Raw genomic sequence first — 26,002 nt, 5'->3', positions numbered from 1 at the left:
TTTCTATATGTACTTGTATTGTATGTTGACATGCTGGTCGAATTAATAAAAATAACGAAATACTAGTAAAACTCACAACATAAGGAAATATGGCCAGAGAGTCGATCAGTTGTCTAATGGTAATATAGGACAACAACCAGGGCTTTAGCGAAACTTAAGTCAGTTATCACCAACCACACCTTTCCCAACAACCCCACAACCCCCCTCCCCAACCATCCCGAGCACAGCTTAAATAATTATATTTAAACCATCTTTACTTTGTCTGTTTTTAACCTCTCAAGGCCCTCACAACAGTAGTTTTACCTACTGTATTATGCAGGTGGAGCTGGGTGGTTAACGTGATTGCGTACAAATCCCAAGGTCCAGGGTTCAATCCTGACCTAGCGCCAGGGTTGTACCTCACGACTCTTTAAACTCCACTCCCTAAGCCTCAAATGAGACTTATAAGCACGATAAATCATAAAATAGTTTATCCATCCTGTAATTAGATGCGTATGAAATGGGAGTGCAATGGTATATCCCATATACAGGGTATCATATAGCATGGGTTCATTGACAACTAATTTGTTTGCCGTTGATCTACACAGGTAAAGCAAGCACTAGAGCAAGCATTGGTAAACAAATGTTATTGTTAGGGCAGTACCTTATCAAACAATAGGGTTGTGTAAAGATTATCACTGTCAATGACAAAAAAGTAACTAGAAAGAGGTACTTTGCTGGGTGGCTACAAGGGGTGCAAAAAAGAGGGACATCAGAAAATGATCAATATTGGTAAAGGGAATGGGAAAATAGGGATCTAGTCTATACCCCTTCACATCGCTTAGTAAGACTCCAGAGTTTGACACACACACATTGTATGGACTTTTCCTAGGTTAAGTGGAAGGGTATAATTCTTAAGCTCTGTCTACACTATCAAACTTTATGTGTCAAAAACATGTGATCTGCCCTTATATGCACACGATGATGTCATATCACTACCCTATTTGGGCACATCGCACGTTTGTTGTCAAACTAGTTTGATAATACAGTACATGCTTCTTTGATGAAAAAGATTTTCTTTAAAGTTAAATAACATTTTATTAATATCTTTATAACAATACTTTACTATATATGGCAATCCTCCTTTCTTATGGAATGTATGTTTATTTATTTTGGTTCCTTTATTTGTGCGATGTCCCATCTGCACCCTATAAATGGACTTGAGCCTTAGGGATATCGCTGACACAAGGGGAAATCCTTGTGATGCATACTCAAATCAACTAGAAACAACAATTCTAAGCTCACACGTACGACCTGTGCTAAACAAGAGGGAAATTGAGTCATGCACGAATTCGCAGTACCACGTAATTCTTTCCAGTCCCATGTAATGAACGTGAGTTGATGACAATAGTATACATTAGGGGTTAGGGCTTTTGTACGTGGAGAGGTTTATGTCATTGAAAATATTATAAAGAATGGAATTTACTGTACCTTTGGGACTAAGAAGAGCAGCTATGATTCTGCATTATTAAATATTGAAATAATATAGGCTCTTCTTTTAGAATCTACTTGACATTATCATTAATATAAAATCATAAATCAACTTGTGAGATATCATGATGGCTCAATCAGTTTAAAAGTTGACATTTCTGAATAAAATTAAAATTAAAATTGGCACACATTTTACATTGTTTTGAAAGAAGAAATTTTTTTTGTAGACCAATTGGATGAATGTAAAAACTGACTGTTAAAACAGGCATGAATATAAGAGTTCATTTATTATAATACAAACAAAAATGTATAAATTAGAGTTAGAACCCCTCCTTAAGTACACCCCTATTCTGGGGATGCCACTATTAAGGGGACACTTTTGGGGTTCAAAAGTGTCCCCTTAGTAGTTCTATTATATACTATTTTTTGTTATAATAAACTGGCAAAGAAAGTATTTGTTTATATTAATATATTGTGTGAACAAACCGGGCAAATTAATTTGTGATTACAAATTAGTCATATATTATGGTTTTGACAAAGTAAAACTAAAAGATATGACAAACTAGGCGTGGTCCCAATATTTATACATATATATTTGGCAAACACATGAAGAGAAATATGTTAATTACATAATGAAGAAATTTAGCAGAAATATGTTAATTACATAATGAAGAAAGAAAGTCTACACAAACTCATTTTAAAACTGCACTATCAAAATTAGTTGTTTCTATATTGTCATATTTATTATTAAAACCTTTCCTTATTTGGCAGTAAAAAATGGTAAAGATAAATTTGATAATTTATCCATTTAAAAACTTGCCAAAGACAACCTACAGGTGAAAAACACGGTTGAAGAAGATTATTGTCTAAATACCGTTGAAGAAGATTATTGTCTAAATACCGTTGAAGAAGATTATTGTCTAAATACCATTGATGATCAATCAAGTTTACCAACAATACAAATTGGCCACTTTACCTCAAGGACGTGTAATGACAGTGCAAACAATTAGCTAACTGCTCAGTATCTATTTGCGCTTTTTGAAAATACCGGCTTTCTTTTCATGAAATTATTCACATTAGTTAAGAAGATGGTAAATAGAATGAAGAAACAGATCTTTTTGCTCTATGTTAGGCACCTCCTAGCTCTCGATATCTCTAAAACATTATAATAAACAGCATTTTACTTATTTTAAGTAGTTTGATATCAACAATGCAACTTCAAACAGTAATAAAGTACACAAAAGAAATTTCTATACTGAATCTTTGGTAATAATAAATAGTAGACAGTTGATGTCTCGTATTTAGAAATCCTAAATTACATAGTAAATTGGACATGTACAGTGGCCGAATATAATGAGGCCCCTGGTTTAGGAACCCTAAGGCACGTTTTCAGACTTTTTCAACATATTTTAATGCTTTTTAGATGTTTTACTCTTTTATAACATTTCTTTAAATTAGAAAAATTTGGAATGTTTTGGTCTAGAGGAAGCAATCACTTTGAAGGACAAAGTTATCGTCAACAATTTAGTAAAAAATTATCTAATTATCAACTTATATTTTAGAAAAATAAACAACCACTATACTGTTTGTAATTTTCCTATGGAATGCTAATAATTTCCAAACGTGCATACTGTTCACTGATGAATCTGATAAACAAAACAATCTTTTTTTCGCAAAAATGAAAATAAATTCTAGACTACGGAAACTGAAAGAAAAAGAACAGGTGAAACAAAACTTCAGGGCCCAGTGGTTTTAGACTTGTGTCTCCAGTAAGACACGTCATTCAAATATTTAAAAGTCACTCAAATGGAGATACTAAAAAAACCATTCAAACTAGGCTTGCTATACTGTAGTGCTGTATATAATTCCATAACAAATCCTCAAAATGCATGTGACAGGATTAGAACCTGCAACTTTCTATTTACAGGCTAGGTATCAAACGATTAAACCATTTTTTTGTACTTATTTTGTTAAGTGCCATTAAAATTAATTCCAACTCTGTTTACATAAAAAACAGTTCAAAGTAAAAGTGGATTGGTTACTCAACAGGATTTGAACCTACAACATTGTGTTTACAGACCCGGTATCATACCATTAGACCAGGTTTTGTAACTTTTATCATAAAAGTACTATCAACAATCAATGAAGGCTAGTCAAAACTACAACTCTGTACAAGTAAAAAACTGTTTAAATAAAAAGTGGGACAGAAACGTGCGTACCGCTAGCAAAAATTGTATTGTCACCGAATGAATGTAACTGCCTTTGTCTAGTGTAGTTGTTACAATCGCGATAATAGTTGGTAATTTGTTGTAAAGTGTCTAGTAGAGTATTTCAATATAGGATTTACTATAAAAGTAGTTTGAACTTAGCCTAAGGCTAACTACAATATTCAAACACAACAATGATTTCATTTCAAGTTCACTAGTCTTTATGTGTGAATAGATTCTTCTTATTGTAGTTAGTATGTATTACATCAAAGAACATGTTATTGGACAAAGGATTTGTACAAAAACATGTCTCTTCACAAAAAATGTATCTAATATTTTGAAAATGTAAAGTTTACTGCTAATAATTGTCAAATTAATATCACTTAGAACTAAATAGATAGTTTACTAGCTTTATATTTTCTATACCGTATTGTCTCTAATAAACGCCTCGGGGGCGTTGCACTTTTTCAAAAAGGGGGGCATTTATTGGAGGTAAATTTTAACACCCAAAATTACCAAAAAGTTTGTTATTTGTTGAAAAATAAGTTAATGTGCAAGCTATATCTAGGCCATATCACGTTTGCTAGTTATTTGAACAGTCTATCGCTAGTGGGTACATCATTGTGAAATAAATATTTTCACTTTAATACCAATTTTTGGCTCCTATATGGAATGGATACACATGCAATTCTATTTGAGCACCCATTACAATTATGGAAAAAATCTCAGACGGGGTGTTTATTAGAAACAATACAGTATTTCATTTTGTTGCTTTTCAATTTCATTTTTTTATATGCTTTGAACACAGGCATGTGTTCAAACAAGTATTAATTTATAATTGTTTTATTGTTACAGTAGTTGGAATGTTGTATTAGGAGAACAAAGTAGGCATAGGAATATGCTATTGCAAGTTAACTTAATTATTAAATCTGTATTGGTTACGTCATGGTTACATATTTATTTCTTGGAAACAAGGATACAATCCAGAAATGTTCACAAGTGGGAGTATGTATTTGTTTATTTATTGCCAATACACAGATGGTATAAAGAGTAAACATGTCAACTATTTTAATATGTAAAATACATCATTCTGCAGCAGTTTATGTTTTTTTCAATAGATGATTTTAAAATGATTTTCAAAAAAAAAATATTGCATTATTATATATCTATTATCTACAACTTTACTGTATCCACAACATATTGCATTGTGGGACACATACTACAGTATCCACAACATAAATTGCATTGTGGGACATACTTGTATCCATTTATTACATTGTGGGATACTTCATTATATGCCATGACAAATTGAATTGTACTTTTAAACTATCACAAGAGGATAATAATAAAATTAATACAATCTTTTTTGTGCTTTGTCAAAAAACTGTAAAAAAAAGAAATTGCAGCATACAACTAATAAAAGACATCTGTCAAGTTTAAATTATACCCCTGCGGGTGATGAAAGATAAGTTATCAGGGAATATGAATAATTATCAATAAAACAGTAGAAGCAATATAGTATTCATTAGCAAGTAGTTATCACATAAAGTGGGACGTGAATAGATAGCTCTTTGTTAGCTTCAGTCCCTTCTGTCTTCTGGATGACATGCACTTCTTTAACATCCAGGGAGAAGAAGCTAAGACAGCGTAGTCTTAAGCTCTGTCTACACTACATTATGTGACAATAAAATGTTAGGTGCCCATATATGGAAATGATGACGTCATATCACTGCCGTATTTGGGTATATCACTACCATATTTGGGCACATGGGCACATCACAGTCTTTTGTCAATCTAGTTTGATAGTTTAGACAGAGCTTTAGAATTCGTATAATTTATTGACTTTGTGTAAAACTACCTTTGACTTCTGCGGGTAAAGGTACTCTAGTACCCCAGTTTGTTCAACATAGGTTGTTTTTTTTTTGTATATTTGGCAGCTCAGCGTATATGGCCTTATTTCACATTTACACTTTGACTATTGGGAAACATCCTAGTCTACAAATAGTCATAAGCGTCATGTCGCAAGACGAGAGGCGTATCTGATGATTAACCTACCAAAAATAAAATATGTATTGACTTGACAAGAAAAGTGTGATCTGTATATAAACGGCCACCGATCCATATGAAATATTCACTCGCCATTGCTACTTTAAGAACATGTCTGGGAGCTAACTTTTAAGATTTAGCTGAAATATTACAGGGAAACTCCCTAGATACAACACTGCTACCTAAAGCATGTTTGTATTGTTATCATTTTTTAGGTCACAACAAACAAAATCGAATCATCAGTATACCATGCAATTGTAACAGTATAGTGTCATTGAGATTTCAATAGACTACTGTAAATGCATTTATTTTCACACACCCTCAGATTCCACGAAAATAAACAATGACGAAAATCAAGGACACACAAAAATAATGTGTTTACAATAAATTCTGTGACTTAAAATAATTGGGGAAATCAATTTTGGAGTAGAAGATTCAGGATTTTGAAATAAAAGGTCCTAATTGTATGATTCAATCAATCCATTTATCATAGAAATTAACCTTGAAAAGAAGGAGATAAATTGAAATATAAAGGAAAAGTAACTCACGATACATGCATCCTCCTTCGCCGTTCAAGCGTGACCATCCGTGACAGCACTTATACTTAGTGACGTAGTTACTTTCGTACACCATGCGGTATGATGTATAATATGCAGTTCTGTAAAAGTTGAAAAATATAATAGTTATCTTAAGTCAATCAAACCTCGTAGATTCGGTATAATTATAGCAAAAATGTTCCTAAAATAAACAAATTGTCATTTATGAATTTATTCCTTAGATAAATTATGACTAACAGTTTGTTTAAATTGGATTTAATTTTTGGTAATTTTCATTAATTAAGTTTAACCTATTTTAAAAATACACAATTTACTCTAAAAATAGAAACATGCCAGGTGTCAAATTTTTAAATGCGAAATATCCACATTCCTTTGCAAGTTGCAAGCTACCAATTACAGGCACAGGTTCCATTCAGTAACTCTTCCTCTCACTAATTTAGCCCATCATCCCAGGGAGTTGTAAAATAACAACTCCCTGATCATCCTATGTTATTAATTTCGAGGCCTTTGGTCCCAATCACTCAAGGCATGTATGGCCTTAGGCATGTCAAAAGTAAGGTCTACAGTTTTTTTAAGAAGACCCTAGACTTGAGGCATTCAGACCGTAAGGCTTGACAGACCCCCATCACTGCAGGCATTTGGTTGGTAATTGAGGATTAAGCTTGTGCAAATATTATCTTTATTTGGCATAATCTAGTACTTATCGACACAGCCATCTCCCCTCTCCTTTTCTTGCATGTCTAGCTATAAACTCTGCCCACCCAAAAACAAGATTTAGGCCTACAAACAATTTACATCAATTTAATCATCAGTCCAAGAACTCTATCTAGAACCAGAATGTGCTACTCACTACTACTACTTTAAGCACAACAACAATAAACCCAAACTATTTTTCATAGATTTACCTTTTATTTTTCTAAGCCAAAACTTAAGTCTACACTAGCTCTAGGTTGGGCTAAGTTAACCCGATCAAACGACAAAATTACCTGCGTTCATATCCAACACACCAGTTAGCACTGTAACCGCAGTTGGGCCTCCATACTTTGACAGTTCGAGTAAAAGCTCTTACGCACGGCCTTCGATGTCCTACCATCGCTACCTCTTGGTATGGGCAGACATTTGGCCTGAAAATCGGTAATAATAAACAATTTAATTTACAAAACTTACACATTTTCCTTTGCTAATGTTCACCACCTACCACACACTGACCACACCGATACAACCTGTCCAATCATCCCTAGGGTGATGATTCTTTGCTGTGAGGTGGTGGTGGTGCGAACTTAACCTTGCTGACTTGCTGCATTATTTTTTTCGCTAAAGATAAACGCAATTAAAAATGCAAAAGAAAATATGAAAAAAATGCGATAAATATCAACATTCACTACATATTTTCGAATGTGATTTTGTTTGTAAACGAAAGTCATTAATTATATTAATAGTTTATTGTACGGTTCGTTCTAACAATCTTAATTACAACAGCCGCAATGTAAACGTCACAGCTAAGTTTCCACCAATCACATTCAATGTTGTATTACTTCAAGGCAGAATGTGAAAAAGTGCGTAATTTCCATTTATTCAGCGAAAAAAAAGAAACCTCTGTATTCTTTTAGTGCCGTTTTTGTGAAGGTTTTTTAAAGGTTTTATGACCCATACTATAGTAAGGCACCGTTTACCTCTTCAAGATAGTAGTTATATTACACTCATACCCCTCTCAACCAATGTTTATATATAATGCATAAAACCGACTTTAACTATTTTATAGCTATATAACCAGGTATTTAGCTTTCTTACAAAACGACAACAAAAGGTAATTTTATTCTAATTAGAGAACTAGATTTTTAAGTGTCACTCACAATGTCACAATACACTCAGTCGGAAAGTAAAAGAGAAAGCAAATTGTTCCTGAGTTGTACACGAGTTGCAGGAGGAGATAGTTAATGGTTACAATGCACGAGAGTTAATTAACTAATAACGGGGTTCTATTTAGAAGAATTCTGGGGACAATTTATCGGGTGGATTGCGTGCAATGCAGACAATAGCCGCCGCATTCTTTTATTGTCAACAGATTGAATTGGATTTTAACGATAACTTAAAGGGACGTCAGACATGCTAGCTAACTTTGCACTTACATGCCAGGCTGCAGAGTTCCAGATGAGTGGCCTCCAGAAATTGTATTTGTAGGAGGCGGCGGATTGTACCCGTTATTGCCATTGCCAATACCTGAATTAGGAGAGCTCCCGCCGAAATTGGATGACGACGACGACGCCGGATTGTACGCGTTTTGGGCGCTTGCAGGCTGATACGGACTGCCCGGATTATAAGCGTTGCCTGTGGTGTAACCAGGATTTGAGTACCCTGTCTGGGATGGGGGTTGCTGGTCCCCGTAAGCCCTGCTTCCAGCGTTGCTATTAGGTTGCGTATAAGTCCCTGTAGGTCCACTTTTAGCTTCTGCGTACTGGTAATGCTGTTGATATTGTTGATACGCGTCTCGCTGCTCGTACGTTAATCCAAAAACAAGACAACTCATTTCCAAGATTAAAACTAAAACGGTTAATTTTCCCAACATGTTGAAAAAGATTAATTCCTAAAAATCCACGATAAAAAATCCTCCAAAAATTAAGAGAAACAAATTAACGATACGTAAGGAAAATTCCCAAATGACCGGGAATTTTCCAATAACTTCGAACAATTTCAATAAAAATCCGACAAGTTAAATTCCACTTTTATATATCAATATACACCGTTACACTCAGAGGTAGCAGTATATGTCGCTGCTGTGGCGTCTATTCAAGTACTCAATGAAAAATAATTACAAAAGTACAGTAAAGTCAGCAATATACTTCACGCTCCAATAAACACAGAGGGCGCACGTCTTATGATTTTTTTTTTAGTTTATAAAGTTTCTTAGACGCGTAGGAGGAGAGGGTGAAGGGTGAGTAGCAGCACTGCACGCATTATCTTATCTGATTACATTGTTACTGTTGTCTGGTCTCAATTAAAAAAAATAAACCGTTTTAGTTTTATTTTTCAAGTACAGTAATTAGTTTTCAAAGTTTGTCTAAACTTTTTAAAGCATAGAGGGCGCAATTTAGTAATTTAAAAATTCGAATTTCAATACCAAAGATAGTGTAGTAGGCTATCTTTGGCAATACACACAAAAAAGTTTAATTTACAACTAGCCAGATAAGAGTTTTGTTTACAGTACTTCTGGTCTAAAACTAGGTACCCGCGTAGACGTAACACAAGGGTGTACGCGCACCGCAAGTGAGTTGACCAATCACAAGCGAGTTTGCGTGATCCATCGTGTCGTGATTGGTCAAATTAGTGTATGTGAGATGCATTTACGTGGAAGTTTCAATTTGTTGTTGTTTTATGGCGCAAAAGTGCAATAATTTCGTTGGATTTGTTTGAAGATTTTCCAGACACATAGCAGGCAACCACTAGGCTAGGCCTATGTCACAAAGTTCATAAAATTCGGTATATAGGCCTACAACTAGCTTAGATAGCCTTGCTTGAACAACCATAAATAATTATTATTAGTTGAGAATGAAGGAATAAGTCTACTTATGCCGCCGATCCTTCATTCTCAAAATAGTAATTATTTAGTCAAACTTTATGTGACAGCACCTTTGGGCACACCACACTTGTTTAGGCCAAACTAGTTTGATAGTGTAGACAGAGCTTAAGTCTCCCTCCCTGATGATGTCCATACAAGCAAACACCAATTTACTGGTAACATGCGCGACATGACACTGTCCGACGTCATTCATAATTTAAATGTTATCATAATTGACCAACATAACATCAATCATTAAAAATTACACATTTTGTAAAAACAATATATTTCAATCAATTATAACTTTTTTTTTCGAGGGTGTAACGTCCGAGTGTTGGTCTCGCGTGTACTCGTATCAATGACGTCATAACCCTCGATACCCACTTGTTTTATCTTTACACATTGATGCGGAAAACATAAACTTGCATTTGGCACGTGTCCAATTTTTAACGGAACGCGCCAATTTATAAAATCTTAATTTTAATTTTAGTTTTATTTTTGTTTTCGCTAGGAATTATCGATTAAATAAAACGTTTAACTTTATGGAATGCCTGGCAAGCAGACTTATGAATAACCCTTTCCTGTCTGCGTTATAAGCTCGTGTGTGTAATATTGTATTATGAGTGGAGGGCTAGCGTTGGTTTCCTTTAGGTTACAAGTAAATTATCCTATTCGTGAGGTTTTTTAACTGAATGCCACGTGGCAATCACACATTCTATGAATTTTAATTATTGCTAAATCTTAAAATAACACGTCATAAAAATTAACAGCCAGAAATAAAACTTAGGCCTAAAGCTCACATCAACATTTCCGAAAATATTTATATTTTATCTTTTCTAGTTTAAGCGCGAAACACCAAATAAAAATATTTTCGGGTAAGTCACACGATCTCGGATTCAGGTTCGGTGTTCGGATAAAACTCCGGCCTTCGTTTCGCTTTCCGATCCGTACGTTTTTTACGGAATACGGAATGACATATAACAGGTCGGATCTCTTAAAGTAAAACAATATTACCATTTCTCACGTATTTTATTCGGCCACCGGAGCGGAATCCGGGCTTATTGTGAACGTATCTAGGCCTATTATTCGTAGAAACTTCGCTCACAGGTGATACTTGTCTTTGAACTTTCTGGAAATGCTGGTCTCTGTTATATTTCAGAAGATTAGGCCTAAGTGACGCGTTTTTGTGAAATGGCAACGAAATAATTAGGCCTAGTGACGCGTTTTTGTCAAATGGCAACGAACTAAGTAGACCAAGATGTCGATATAATACAGACCTAAGTACAATTGATAATACTAGTTTTAAGCTCTGTCTAGACAAAAAGTGTGATTTGTCCAAATATGGTGGTGATATGCCCAAATATAGTAGTGATATGACATCATGTCCATATATGGGCACATCACATTTTTGTCACATAATGTTTGATAGTGTGACAAGGCTTTACTCATCACTATTGACATACAGGCCTATATTAAGTTTGACAAAACACTGTAATATTTTAGTCGTTGCTGTGTCGATCTACAGGCCTAAAATATATAAAGCTCTGTCTACTACATTATCAAACTTTATGTGACAAAAAAATATGATGTGCCCATATATGGACATGATGATGTCATATCACAACCGTATTTGGGCATATCACTACCATATTTGGCCACATCACACATTATTTGTCAAACTAGTTTGATAATTTAGACAAGACGTTAGCTTGATAGTGGGGTACATTCTTTATGTGTAAGGCCTATAAATAAAGCCTAATCATCAAGATTCCTCATCGGTGGTTATAATTAGCTGACACACACAGTTCTCTGGATGATTTTTGTATATTTCCCTTTAGGTCCGATACGTACAGCTATCAGAAAATGAAACTGATTTTAATCGATGAAATTTATCAGAACGATCTACAGACGTGACTCAGTTGAGGTTGATATATGTCTTGTATCAATTTCCAGACAAGTTATTGAATTAGTCTATACCATAAAATAAAAATCGTTCCCGATTCAAAAGCATTCATTTTATACTTATATAGGCACGAGTGTTCATTTTTATAGTTGCGGAAAAAACGAGAAATTGGTAGGCCTCGTTTAGTGGAGACATGGATTTAAGTCTTTATATATATATAATTAAAAGATTTCTCCATTCAGTAATGCCATGGGCGTGGTAAGGAGGAAGGAGTGGGCGGAGCCTAAAACACAAGGCATTATCAACTGAGTGAAAATTGACGAGGTTCAGTCATCACGTAGGTTTAATGTTCGTCAATATTACGCAATTATCTGTAGGCCACTGTCTCAAGGGCGGACTGAAGGTAGATGTAATGCTAATAGGCTTTACATGTAGCACCTTGACACTGAGCAAGTTTAATCGAGTATTTAATACATCACGACATGACAATATACCCGTATGTACTATGACGTATGCTTGAGTACATTACCCTGGCTAAAAGTTTGATTCACAATCGGGACGCAACACAACGACGTAGGTAATGGAGTTGACTAATCACAAGCGACACTGTTCGGATGGTCCGTCGCGTGATTGGTCAAATTATTTCAAATTACCACCAAGTGGGAATCAAGATTTAGATGAGTATGAAACTTTCTGAACAAATAATTGGCAGAAAATTCACTGCAATGAAATGACGTATGAAAGGCTCGAAGAAAAATCGGGATAAGAAAATAAACTATGCGACACGTCACACATACAGAAAACCTCTCCGTGAAATAACGAGATGCAGTATGGTGTAACACCATGAACCAACTCATTTCAAGGGACACATAATAAGGGACACTTTGGTCCGATTGAATATATTTTTGGTAGAAGGTAATGGGACTCATATTCAAGGGACACACATGAAATGAATGAACCGGAACCTAGGCTACATTTAGGGTCCCGAAGGTGGCATATTTATTGGGTATTTTAAATGGGTGATGATGCACGTCAACTGCTCAATTCAAGTCTTTACCCTGGATAGCTCGTTTCCTCTTACAATCAAATGATTGGTACCGTATTTAGCTTCGTTTCGCTTTTAAACATGACATGACGCCCATATTGCTATTCAACGCGTTCCCATCTAATGATGACGCTGCGATTTACAGGGAACACTGAGTCGAGTGACGTCACTTCTAGTTTAATCTGAGGATTGTCGAAGGCGCCAAGTATTCAATTTTAAACCTTACATTGCGTATTAAGCATAATTCTAGGCGGAATGAATTAATGAAAACGTTAGCTGATTACATCCCAAATGTATTTTAACAAGGTCATCTTGCGAACTTTTTTTGGCATATTTATGTAAGCGATCTTTCACAAAAAAACCCCACCTTTTTTTCGTATTATCAGTTTCCCCATTCAGAAATCATTACTCACTGATTGGTTATTTCTGTTTATTTCATCCGTTCATAAGCAATATGCAACAATTTGTTAAGTGTTGCAATCTGAATCGTAACCATAAAATAATGATTTAGAAACGTTTCTCATAATTCATACAATGGATTCCTTTTATCACATAAAGGACGATTGGTCTTATCAATTCTCCTTTGGGACACCTATTTAATAAGGGGACACTTTTGTGAAACGAAATGGGAGATATATGTTTTAAAACTATACCCAATTTCTATTCAGGGGACACTTTGGTGGATCCACAGCATGTCAATTCCAAATTCAGTAAGCCCTTTTATACAGTTGATTATTAAACACGTTGAAAATTTTCAGAAAAACCGACATTTTTTTTTCAAAGCTCACATAAACAATTTACAGATCTTGGGAAAACTTCATAACGCCATGAAACCTCCTCAGCATTTCCGATAAACTAGATCGAGTACTACTCTAAAATCCATTGCATCCGCATCGATAATTTATTCTAAAAATACATAAAACACACTTTCGGGTTTATAGGCCTAAGTTCTGTCAGCCTCTACAAAACACATTGTAGACGCGCGCGTACAATAGTTATCAGATTTTGAACGCGCACGCGAAATGATGTCTATCTTCGTGACATAGATCACGATCTCTATGTTGTCAATAATAGATAATAATTAGATACTTTTTCAATTTCTAAATGTTTATAAACGAGATTTACACACAAGCGAAATTAAACTTCCGTCAACTATAGAGGGCGACAAAGTCATATTTCATAAGTACACACGCTTTGTGTAAACAGTCATTAAACTGGCCAATAAAAAATCATCTAGTATTATTAGTAGTATGTGCTATTGTTATTATTAAATATAAAATAACACAAAGTATCTACATTTTTCATTCTGTCTCTTTTATATGAACCTTTTCATTACAGTAAAACATTATTATGAAAAAAAAGTGTGGTCCTGTTGAAACTATTTAAATTCAAAACTACATTGCACACACACGCTTACAATAAATGGAATTTTCGATTATACAATGAAAAACTAAAGAAGCAACAGACAATACAACTGCGCATGACCATCAGCGTTGTGATAGCTTCCGTGCGTGACTACAAATTGCACAACGGCAAAGTGTGCATGCATGAATGTTGCGCTTCATTGCTTCTTAGTCTCAACTCCGCATTACCAACCGAAAGTGTATCACTATCACTACAATAAGTAGGCCTATTCTACCTTCAACCAAATTTGACATAAAGCAAATAAATACAAACATTAAACACATGGCGTTTTTACCCCAGCCAATAAATCACACAATAATAAAATCGCAATTATAGTCGTAGAGAAATTTATGGATACAAGTGCCCGAAGAAAACCCTTTCCAGACCTACAAACCTAATCCTAGATATTTCTATGTAATAAAATAAAACTGCACAATATCCATTTTGGTTATTTACAATATATTACATTGAAGATACAGCTAAGTTCTAAATAGTGTCATGATAAATCCATGCGATATTATTCTAACAAATACAAAGATTGTACATAATTAATAATGATTTTTATGTTACCAAATTGTCTAGTCTACAAATGAACGAAATAAATGCCTTGAATTTTGAAATCAGAACAATTGTATGCAAAGTGTATGTGTGTTTGTAATCGGTGACCCTTGTTTAATCTTGAGGGGCTGTTATGTATTGTTACTTCTGTATCTATGAGATCATGGGTAATTAGTAGAGATATAGGTACACAATGATAAGGTAGTTGTATTGTTAGAATGTTTAATTTGATCAGGTACATAACCTACAGCAGAGTGATACATTGTGTTAAAAAGGTCAATACATAAAGATTTATGCTTGGTTCAACGTAAGTAATTTGACCAATCACAAGCGATTGAACTGTCGCTTGTCATTGGTCAACTCGCTTGCGTTACTTCTGCGTCCTTTCCTTGCGTCTTTCTAGTGGGAACCATGCTTTATGTGTAGGGCTATGCAACACAGTGTAAAACCTCTATGGCTTTATTTAAGCACTGTATTTACAGTACTTTGTTTAGTAGTACAATCATGGAGAGAAATGAGCAACAAAACATTGCCAAAGAATTCCTTCATTTCTGTCCAACATCATCTCACAAATCTGGTTCTCTTGTCTTTCTAATAACTACCAACACAGATAGATAGACATTGATAAGAAACAATTCCGAAGAATTCCTTCATTGCTGTTCTCCATACCATCTCACAAATCTTGTTCTTTGATCTTTCTACGAACACATTTGACATCTAAAAACAACACATTGGCTTGGACTTCCTTCATTGCTGTCCTCCATGCCATCTCACAAATCTTGTTCTCTGATCTTTCTACTCACACATTTGACATCTAAAAACAACACATTGGCTTGGACTTCCTTCATTGCTGTCCTCCATACCATCTTGTTCTTTGATCTTTCTACGAACACAAGTGACATCTAAGAACTTCACATTGGCGGTGGACATCCTTCATTGCTCTCCGCCAGTGTCTAACAAATCTGTATTTGCTATAACTGGTGATGTAGCTATGTACACTTTGCAGTTGTGCGGCATGTTTTAGGTGTGGCATCAATATACTGTATACGACGAAGGAATCAAGATGAAGAAGTAGTTCTACAGACAGATGCATTGCCTGAAAGCTGAGCACAAGGATCTTTGTGTTACAACTTTGTACATAGGCGTCGTCAGGCTCTGCGAACTACACACTCCCCCCCCCCCCCACCTTTTTTTTTTAAATCACAAATAATCCATATTTTTTCTTTTGCAAATTACAAGAAAATTAAATTAACAGATTAGAAATGAAATTTAAATAAATCAGAGAAATTGGCTCACATGGGAATTTATTATGATACTTGATGGTGGTTTAATCAAAATTTAAAAATGTTTCCAATATTCCTGGCGACGCCCATGCAACTGTTGTTTATAAAAAAAAATTAAATAAACTAAATTTCTGAAGAAATGGAATAGAGAGGTTTACAAGGTGTAAAATTGCATTGTATGTACTACATACGTCATAAGGGTAATGTATGATTCGGTTTTATGTACACATCCCAACTCTTTGGAAAGAAGGAGATACAGCATTGGAGATTATCAGAAGTCATTGCATCTTTCTGGAAATCTTGGCAGGAAATTCCAATTTCATATTACAAACTTCAAACCTCTAAACTGATCTTGGTCTCTTCATAGTTTGGGCTTCTTGATATTCACTTTACAGGCTTCAAAATCATTGATTCCATAGAAAAAATATTCAATTTATATTTAAAACAGTTGATGAACTTGCGATTCATATCCTAAAGTAGTCCTCAATACTTTTCATCTAAAAACTTCTTTCAAAAAGCTACCGGTTAACTCTTCTTGACATTATTCCAATTGGTTGTTTAAGATCTGTAACGCTTTTCTAACTTTGATTGGTTTCTATAACTGCAACAACTTTAGGTTTGTGAGTATCACTACCCAAGAGAAAATGGCCATAACCCTACCCAAAATAAAGTATGTTCATAGAAAAATTTAAATATACAACTTTCTTCCCTTTAAAACATTTCTTTACAAAAATTAATCTTACATATGTAAATGGATAGTAAATAACTAGTTTCTAGATTGAAATATAATCTTTGTTTGATATATAATCTTTCTAGATTGAAATATAATTTCTAGATTGACATACAATCCATCTAGACGGACATATAATCCTTCTAGATTGACATACAATCCTTCTAGACTGACATATAATCCTTCTAGATTGACATACAACTTAACCATTCTAGACTGACATATAATCCTTCTAGACTGACATATAATCCTTCTAGACTGACATATAATCCTTCTAGACTGACATATAATCCTTCTAGATTGACATATAATCTTTCTAGATTGACATACAATTCTAGATTGAAATATAATCCTAGATTGAAATATAATCCTCATTCCTGTGAAATATTTTTCAGTACATATTTAACTGTATACGCAAATGCTGCAAAACCTAATATCACCAGAACATTGGCTAGCGCACCTCCCACAATACCTTGTGGCTCTTGGTTATTTATCGGTGGCTGGCCCATTGGATTGTGGGATGTGTTAGCTATCGTTCGACTTGATGAGATTGACGACTGCATACTGGCTGTAAGTTCCTCCTCTCTTTTTTTTAACTCGCTCTTAATTTCCTAAAAAACAAAGATATATTTAATTCAAATAAAAAACCTGTATACTTGCTAAAAAATAAATATATATTTTTACTGGAGTGTAACCTTAACCTCTGTCACAAACTTCATGTGACAAAACCAATGTGCTGCCTGAAAGTGTCTAACTGTCTTTTCTACAACTAATAACTGGTGATGTAGCTATGTTCATTCTGCAGTAGTACGGAATGTGATGTTACCCATATATTGACAAGATTAGATCATGCCACTACCATATTTGGCCACATAACACTTTTTTTGTCAAACTAGTTTGATAGTGTGGACAGAACTTTAACAAAGTAATATTTTAATGTAAAAGGCTGGTATGGTTGATTTCCTTTTCATCTAGAATAAACACAACACAAATAAATCTCCAAAGAGTAGACAGAGATGGATTGTTCAATCCTGTTCAACTTTAGGATGGAAATCAGGATTTAGTGACAAAACAAAGAGACAGATAATAGTAGTAGTCTGACTTTGTTGGGTAGAGGCCAACTCAGACAGCGTCTTACGACGAGTCGTCTCATCGGGAGAAAATTTAACATGCTTAAAGTTCTTGTGACGACCTAAAAACTACGCCCGACGCTATCTTGGGATTCAACTTGGACAGCACCGACGAGTCAAGATTTCGGGACTCATGTATGATGCTGTCTGATTTGGCCTTAACAGATATCATAACAATTAGGCTTACCTGTGTGATTCCTGGAAACAGTTCACAAAAAATTGCATTTTTTATGTTAAAGGCTCCGCTTTGAGCAGACAGTTGGCGTTTCTGAACAAAATTGAAATTATAAAGATATTTTAGAACAAAAAACAAAATATTTAATCTCTTCAAACACATGATGTCAAGTGATTTTATTATAACCCAATTAAAGTTAACTAAAACGCTGTCTACACTATCAAATTTTATGTGACAAAAGAATGTGATGTACCCATGACATGACAATATCATTATTACTACCATATTTTTTTGTCACATAAAGTTTGATAGTGTAGACAGAGCTTAAGTTCAGGGGTTGTTGTCATGAACGCATAACAGTACTTACTGTGTAATCAGATGTTTCAATGCTGCCCAGAGTAGGAATTGTTTCTACCATAAAACTGAGGAGGCCTGTTAGGATCGTTGACACGGACCATGCTGGGTTCCATGTGTCAGGATGAAAATCACTAATTGATAGACAAAGTCTACAAAAAAAAAAAGATAAATAAATAAATCATGCTTTCTCATAATTTATAGATCATATCTTATACCCCTTTCACATTGGGTAGTCTACACACACACACACTGGGATGTTAACATCTGCATGTTGTGGTTTTTGTTAGGCAATATGAAAGGGGTACTGTAAAACCAGAAACATTTTTTGTTTTGTTTTTTACCATATTTAATGAGGGTGATCAATCCAGCAATTGCTGATCATTAGGGACCCTCAGAGGTTCACAAGACAAACATATAAACAAGATGCTCTACAAAAACAAAGTCTTATTACAAGTCTTTAGGAGTAGAGTTGTAATTTTGTCCTTAGAAAAAATCCTGACATGTGACAGGACTTGAACCCAGGACCCTTGGAGAGGTAGCCAAGCATCAGCACCACCAAGCCACAACTCCACCAAGCATGCATGCATTACATTTTTATTTTTGTTTCATGCTGCGAATAATTGAAGTATTGAGTACGCAAAATACAGTACTACAAGCACTTTCCAGTCCAGTACGCGCCTACTACTAATAAAGCAATAGCTGTTTGATTTTCTTTATCGCATACTGTCGGTAAACACAAAGGATGTCGTATTCTTATTGTTAAGTGACAATTAAGTGCTGTACAATAATGCCTGGGCGTGGTCAACAATAATGCGTTACTGTATTAGTACAGAGTACATGCATTGTAACACGAAGAATTGACGCGATCTTGTAACCGTATGTACTTTTTCAAAATCCTGTTTTATGTCACAAACAACAGAATTCCTCCTTCGTGGGAACACTTTCCAAGGAATGTAAGGACAGGCAAAATAGGTTTTAACACTGTCAACCACTATTTAGGATACTTTGTTAAGCTCTATCTACACTGTCAAACTTTATGTGACAAAAAAATGTGATGTGCCCATATATGGACATGATGATGTCATACAACTACCATATTTGGACATATCACCAACAAATTTGGGCACATCAGCAAACCTTTTTTGTCAAACTAGTTTGATAGTGTAGACAGAGCCTTAGGAAATACCCCTATAAAGGGTATACTCTATTAGGAGGTACTGAAGCTTCAGCTCAGTCACAAAGTGCATTTACCTTGTGTTGCACTTAAATCTTCCATTTGGTGTTATCATAAAGATACTTGGTGGTTTAAATGGAAATTCTTTTGGGAAGAGTAGTTTTCCATGGTAAAAACCTCCTTCATAGGGAGTGTTCTCAGGTCCTAATACCACGTAGTGCCTAGAAGAAAATAAAAATAATAATCAGCAACAGAGTTAAAAGTATTAATTATATACACACATTGAAATCCTGATTATGAAAGACTTTAATGAAAAATGTATCGATTGATAGAATACTTTTGTGATAACTATTACTATTTCAAATATTTCCATTGAATTGAATTTTATATTTTGTACACCAGTGGCAGGAGGGGGGAATCACCACCCGAAAGGGGACAAATTGCTATTCAATATTTCTAGACCAGAATTGTATTGTAGGTTAATTATAATCTTTCAATAACAGATGGAGAAAAATGCAACATTTTATTACAGTGAAGCACTGAGACTTAAATTATAATTTATTTTTATTTCTTAATTGTTGATAAAATAATGTATATGTAGTTTATAATAATTGAGCACCATCTAACTAACTGACATTTTGTACAACCTGTTCCTGATTTTGTTTTTATGTTTGTTTTTTTTCAATGTAAACAAAAATTAATAAAGCTTCATTTTGTATACAATAGAACCCACTCCTTTGGGAAAAAAGTAATTAAAAGTATTAAATATATGCTTTAACAATGACCAATCTATATTCAGGGGACACTTATATACAACGCACTTGTTAATTGTATGACAAGCTATATGACTCCCAGGAGAGGTGCGTCATGGTATTCATAAGGTATAGCGGTCATCGGACAATTGACGCACCTCTCCAGGGGGTCGTATAGTGGGTCATACAAATGACGCACCTCTTCCGAGGGTCGTAAAGTGCTTAAAGGACACATTGTCATGTCCCAAAGGGTTCTCCTGTATACTGAAAACTACAGACACTAGCCTACCATTCTAAAATATTTGTTGACATCGGAGCTGCTGTGATGTAAGGGACAGGATCCTTGATGATGCGGGCATAGTCCTGCTTGAGACGCGCAGTGGCGGTGGTCTGTTGGCGCCGACTCATGCTACAACTTTGCAATCATACAGCAAATCAACCACTCAAATGATTTCGTGGACGATTTTGACTCTGAAACAAGAACGTAATTTTTAATTAGGATAATAAACATTTATTATTAATTATTATTTGTTGGTGTTTTAATCAATAAATTATTCAAATTTTAAATACAAAATATTAAATTAAAAATACATTGTTGTTACGAATAACTAAAACAATTAAATTTAAATTATATTAGTCAGAGAGGGAGTAAGTATGTCATATTGAACCATCCCCGACCATCAGAATTAAGTAAGGTTCTTGTCAAGTGCTACGTTAGGCCTGAGCAGGTCGCAGCCGGTGATCCGCCCACGTACGTAAACCATTAAACAACCGGTGATAAGGAAGTAGGCCTAGGCCTAGGCTAGGCCGGTAAGCTTAGAAAGGTACTGGTTTTAAACCGTTTTAAAAACAGTTTATTGATTAATTCCTTAACATAAAACCATGTCAATAATACCTACGTTCGACAGACAAATATGATATCAACGACCAGGTCAACAGAATGGCATAGGTTGGTTGTTTTTTCAATATTTGTGAACAAAATCATAGCTGTCTCGCCCGAAATGTCAACGTTCAGCTAGCTAGCCAGCTAGTAGCTGAGCATTCAATTTTACGACATCGCATGAACAGGCGTTGCGTTGTAACTGTTGTAGATGCGTTTCATAAGGGAGGGAAAACGCTAGGACCCCAACTGCGACTTATATTCTTTATTTATTATAAGAAAATGTAGAATTCAAAATCGGTTAAACGTTAGAAGAGTAAACAATAAGTATAGTTGTATTATATAACACTTTGAAAATTAGAAAAGAAATACTTGCCTTATGTTATGCCTAAAAAAACAAGAATAGTAGGGCGTGTGAAGAAATCCGTTAGAAACGTTTTGTCGTGTCGATGTGACGATTTACAATACATTATCATTGCATCGCAGCTAGAAAATATCCACATCACACACGTACACATCAGGAGTTGTCGTCGTCGTGGGACGTATAAAACCTCTGTTTTTGGTGTTTTTTGAACACGGATCTCTGTAAATTGTGGTAAGCAAATTTTTATTTAGCGCTACAAAAATAAAATAAAAACAATCAGAATGTAATGCGACTTGGTATGCATTCCGTCGTCTTTAAATTGTTGGCTGCAAATGCCGTGCGTATGCTAGGCTAATGATATTTACAGTTGGGTGTCCGATTTCGCGATACATAAACGTATGCATTCCTGAGTCGTTTCGTTCCGAAAAAATACACTAAAAAACCCAAACCTATTTATTTAACGTCGTCCTTCATTGTAACTTCTGTTTTTTTCTTTTTTTTAAACAGTTGATGCAAGTAATTTTGCCACAAGTGACAAGATGATCATTACAATTTAATATATTAATTAAATATTTAAAAAAATATTAATAACAATAGGCCTACTTGGGTTTATAAAACTTTTATTTTCAGGAGCACGGAGGGGGAGCTTGATCACAAAATTTGAATTTCTGCTGGAAGAATAAAACCAAACATTGATGTACAGTGACGACAGTCCACACTCACACTAAAGATGAGAAGAAGACAAAAACCCTTTTGGCAAGGCACCTCCAAGAGCCAACGGAAATGGCAACTCATTCTGTTAGCCCCACCAATCATAACATTCGTTGTGTTAATGTTCTACATCAATAATAACTCATTTAACGCCACCGACTGCAGTTGTTCAGAATCACTTAAAATAAAAGAAAATAACATTAAAAAACTAAGTGCATTTCTTGTGGTGCTTATAATGACAGGACCAAATTTTGTTGAGAACCGACAGGTTATAAGAGAAACGTGGTTAAGTGTTTCTTCAGACGATGTTCTCCCACGATTCGTGATTGGAACTGCAAACCTGCTAGATGAACAAGTTGAGGAATTAACTGCTGAAAATGAACAATATCACGATTTGTTACTTTTAAAAAATCATGAAGATTCTTATAAATCGCTAACGTACAAACTTATAAAAATGTATGAGTGGTTAGACAAAAATGTTGAATATTCATATGTTTTAAAAGCAGATGATGATACATTTGTTCAATTAAATTTACTCGTAGATGAGCTAAAAAACAAACAACGAGAACAGCTGTACTGGGGTTACTTCGACGGGCGCGCACACGTACATAAAGCTGGAAAGTATGCCGAAAAGGATTTTAAACTCTGCGATCGTTATCTACCGTATGCGCTGGGAGGTGGATACATACTATCAAGAGATATTGTTAGTTTTGTTGCACAAAATTCAAAGCAATTAAATGTTTATAATGCGGAGGATGTTTCGCTTGGTTCGTGGATCGCGGCCATAAAAGTGAACAGAATCCACGATGTTAGGTTCGACACCGAATATAAAACACGGGGTTGTAATAATCAATATCTCATCACGCATAAACAAAGTCAAGATGATATGCGAAATAAACATTATAATCTTTTAACGACGGGGAAATTGTGTGAAACTGAAGTGCAAAATAGATTATCGTATGTTTATGATTGGGACGTTTTACCTTCGTTGTGTTGTAAAAAGGCAGAAGGCACGCCATAAACTGTCTATAAAGCTCTGTCTAAACTTTGTGACAAAAAATGTGATGTGCCCATATATGGACATGATGATGTCATATCACTACCATATTTCAGCATATCACTACCATATTTGGGCACATCACACTTTTTTTGTCAAACTAGTTTGATAGTGTAGACAGAGCTTAATAGGCCATAGTTCAAACTTCAAAGTTATGTACCCGGGTAAGCTGGTTTCATAGGTCAATTATCGCTAACTTTGGTGGTTAGGTCACCAGCTTACTCAGGTAACAAACTAAGCCTAAACGAGCCCTATGTTTTCCCTTCTTTTTATTCAAATGGTGCTATGCTTTGGTATTCTATTTTTTAAGGTTATTTATATTCGGGAAAAGCAAGTTTTTTATAAAATCAAAGTTATGTTGTGTGCTAGTTATCTAAAATATATTTTTAATGTGTATTTTAATATGGGATGGGACTACTGTATGTAACCATTTTCAACTTATAAATTTTATTGTAATGTAATGTTTTTATATCTATATTTCTGTAGCCTGTCTATCCTTGTGTGTGCTAGCTATCTAAAATATACTTGAATGTGTATTTTAATATCGGATGGGAATATGTAACCATTTTCAACTCAAAATGTTATTGTAATAATGTATTGTTTTTATATTTATATTTCTGTATCATCCCCTCCACTTTCCCACGAAAAATAACATTTTCCAATTTCAAGAGAGAGAGGAATGGACGTTGATATATGAAATATCAATTTCAAATAAATAAAATCATTGCTTTTTATTAAAAACGAATGATTAAAATACGTGTTCTTCCAAATCTAATAAATCAAGCAATACAAATATTATCTGTTTTAAATAACAATTGAATTATAGTTTTGCAATACAATCCACATTTAGAACAATACAATATTACAGTATTATTATTATTATTACTACAAACAACTGGTGTTTCTCATGGAGATACTTAAAATAAATTCAAGCATTGTGATTAAAATGTTTGCCTTCTCCTCAGCCCAATAAATCAAGTGTTACAATTCTGAACAGGATTATTCACAAATCTTTTTAAAATTACAATGAATTTTTTTTTTGTATTGCATAATTCATAAGCACTATTTAAACGGAGTACAGTAGTATTACTATTTTACAACTGTTGTTTATCAGTAATTTATAGTTTTTTAAATATTAAAATGCAGAAAATTATAAATTGCCAATATATCAAATGCAGAATGAACAAATTAACCAAATAAAAAAGGGGGGATTTAAAAAAGTTTTGATTTAAAGATTGGTGAACATAAAGAGGTAAAGATTGATTTTATGCACTTGTTTATTAGTAACATAGTATTGTCTAGTTCTGTAGGAAATAGTGATTTTTTTTTACTATAGTCTATAGTCAATGGATAAGCTATTGCACACCACTTAACCAGACATAATGGTTCCTCTTCTTTTCTTGGTTATCTTAGGATATTTTATGGATCATTTTGGTATGTAAAGCGCTTATAAACATTGTATTAGGTACTATAATAAGACAACCATTATTAATCAAATAGGGAGCTGCTTTTAATTGTGATGACCTATGACCTGCACGTATTGTGGCGTTGGTTGGTAACCTGGACCTAGAATCAGCCGAAACATTGAGAAAACAAGCGAGGAAACAATGTCCCTGGAAGTTTACAATGAATTAAAATGACGTAACTAATTCCCAAGTTGTCGCAATTCAAGCATAGAAATTAGGTCCCAACATTGACCATAGGTATAAGCCCGTCAGTCCAAGGCAGTCTAACAACGGGACACTGAGCTCGCCTTGCCAAGATAGGAATTCCTAACAGTCCTTTGATAATGTCGCAGCCACAGATAAACACTTTGATCTCCATAGCTCAGCATCCTGTTGTTAGATTACCTTGGTCAGTTTAAGCCCACCGTTGGTATAAGCCCACCGTTGGTATAAGCCCACCTCCACACCTGTAGGAACATGAAACACAAAATAAACTTTAGATAGGTAATTCTACTTTATTATAAATGGTAAGAAAGAATACAGTAACAGTTTTATTAATTTACTCAAATCAAAAACTGTATCTGGAGTTTTATTGATCACAATATTTTTGATATGGAAAAAAAAAATGGCAGTTTCAAATTATATTGTTTAAAGTTTTGATTAATAAGTTTTACACAAATATTTGAGGGAATTTCCCATAATAATTTGTTTTAAACTATTTGAAAATGATACAATTTATTATTGGAGTGTTGTTTTTAAAAAAGAAACTAAAATAAAATGATATCTTTCAATAGCAAAATAAATCTTAGACACTATCATTATAGTTTAGTTACAGTCCTTCAACATGTGGCCAAATTGGTAAAAAAAATTCAAATGAGATGACATTTGAACTTTGACCCAGAGGTCAACATATTAATACATACTAAAATAACCCGGAGCGCAGCACCAGGTTTTCTTATAGTTTTATAATTTGTATTTTTTAAATATTTACAGAATCTTTATTCCAGAAATTATGACTTAAAATAAATAAAATATTTATCTTTGGAACATTTCAGCTTTAAAATTTGTTGCTTTATAAATTGTTTTTTTTTAATTATTATTAATGAGGACGTCATAATATAATAAGTAACGTCTCTTAATTGTATTTTTTCGCAATACACTGCCAATGGGTGTATTTTGAGATTTGCATTGTGGGATA

General features: G+C 34.3%; 3 protein-coding genes across 9 annotated transcripts in view; 1 reads left to right on the top strand and 2 right to left on the bottom strand.

Annotated features, from left to right (window-relative positions):
• LOC144835962 (uncharacterized) overlaps positions 1-9,048 on the bottom strand; it is a 112,018-nt gene extending 102,970 nt beyond the window's left edge. For all 4 annotated transcript variants that reach the window (XM_078691102.1, XM_078691101.1, XM_078691103.1 and 1 more), the window contains exons 1-3: positions 8,410-9,048; positions 7,267-7,404; positions 6,272-6,381 (exon numbers count right to left, since the gene is read on the bottom strand). In XM_078691102.1, the coding sequence (XP_078547228.1) occupies positions 6,272-6,381; positions 7,267-7,404; positions 8,410-8,846 (685 nt within the window). In that variant the 5' untranslated portion in view covers positions 8,847-9,048. The remainder of the gene's footprint in view (positions 1-6,271; positions 6,382-7,266; positions 7,405-8,409) is intronic.
• A 5,029-nt stretch (positions 9,049-14,077) lies between these two features.
• On the bottom strand, positions 14,078-21,371 carry LOC144835949 (ubiquitin-conjugating enzyme E2 J2-like). 3 transcript variants are annotated; one of them, XM_078691083.1, is made up of 7 exons: positions 21,247-21,371; positions 20,637-20,818; positions 19,673-19,816; positions 18,432-18,570; positions 18,077-18,157; positions 17,090-17,370; positions 14,078-16,819 (listed from the first exon to the last, which is right to left on the bottom strand). In XM_078691083.1, the coding sequence occupies exons 2-6, from the start codon at positions 20,753-20,755 to the stop codon at positions 17,131-17,133; spliced, it is 723 nt and encodes a 240-aa protein (XP_078547209.1). In that variant the 5' UTR covers positions 20,756-20,818; positions 21,247-21,371; the 3' UTR covers positions 14,078-16,819; positions 17,090-17,130. The 3 variants fall into 3 exon arrangements, with proteins under 3 accessions (XP_078547209.1, XP_078547210.1, XP_078547208.1); XM_078691084.1 differs by having other exon boundaries at positions 14,078-15,849; positions 17,232-17,370; XM_078691082.1 differs by having other exon boundaries at positions 14,078-17,370.
• A 353-nt stretch (positions 21,372-21,724) lies between these two features.
• Positions 21,725-25,865, top strand: LOC144835996 (beta-1,3-galactosyltransferase 6-like). 2 transcript variants are annotated; one of them, XM_078691162.1, is made up of 2 exons: positions 21,725-21,822; positions 22,222-25,865. In XM_078691162.1, exon 2 carries the CDS (start codon positions 22,322-22,324, stop codon positions 23,321-23,323), a length of 1,002 nt encoding a protein of 333 aa, XP_078547288.1. In that variant the 5' UTR covers positions 21,725-21,822; positions 22,222-22,321; the 3' UTR covers positions 23,324-25,865. The 2 variants fall into 2 exon arrangements, with proteins under 2 accessions (XP_078547288.1, XP_078547289.1); XM_078691163.1 differs by having other exon boundaries at positions 21,748-21,819; positions 22,225-25,865.
• Positions 25,866-26,002: the final 137 nt, after the last annotated feature.

This window comes from Antedon bifida, chromosome 2, assembly GCF_963402885.1.
Source record: "Antedon bifida chromosome 2, ecAntBifi1.1, whole genome shotgun sequence".
NCBI lineage: Eukaryota > Metazoa > Echinodermata > Crinoidea > Comatulida > Antedonidae > Antedon > Antedon bifida.
The sequence above is the reverse complement of the archived record's forward strand: the minus strand, read 5'-3'. Positions and strand labels throughout refer to the sequence as shown.

Coding starts and splice junctions, on each gene's coding strand:
- LOC144835996 (XM_078691162.1), top strand. CDS start 22,322: ATGAGAAGAAGACAAAAACCCTTTTGGCAAGGCACCTCCAAGAGCCAA.
- LOC144835949 (XM_078691082.1), bottom strand. CDS start 20,755: ATGAGTCGGCGCCAACAGACCACCGCCACTGCGCGTCTCAAGCAGGAC. Junction 19,817..20,636: donor TCAACAAATATTTTAGAATG/GTAGGCTAGTGT, acceptor ATTTTCTTCTAG/GCACTACGTGGTATTAGGAC. Junction 18,158..18,431: donor TTGAAACATCTGATTACACA/GTAAGTACTGTT, acceptor AATTTTGTTCAG/AAACGCCAACTGTCTGCTCA.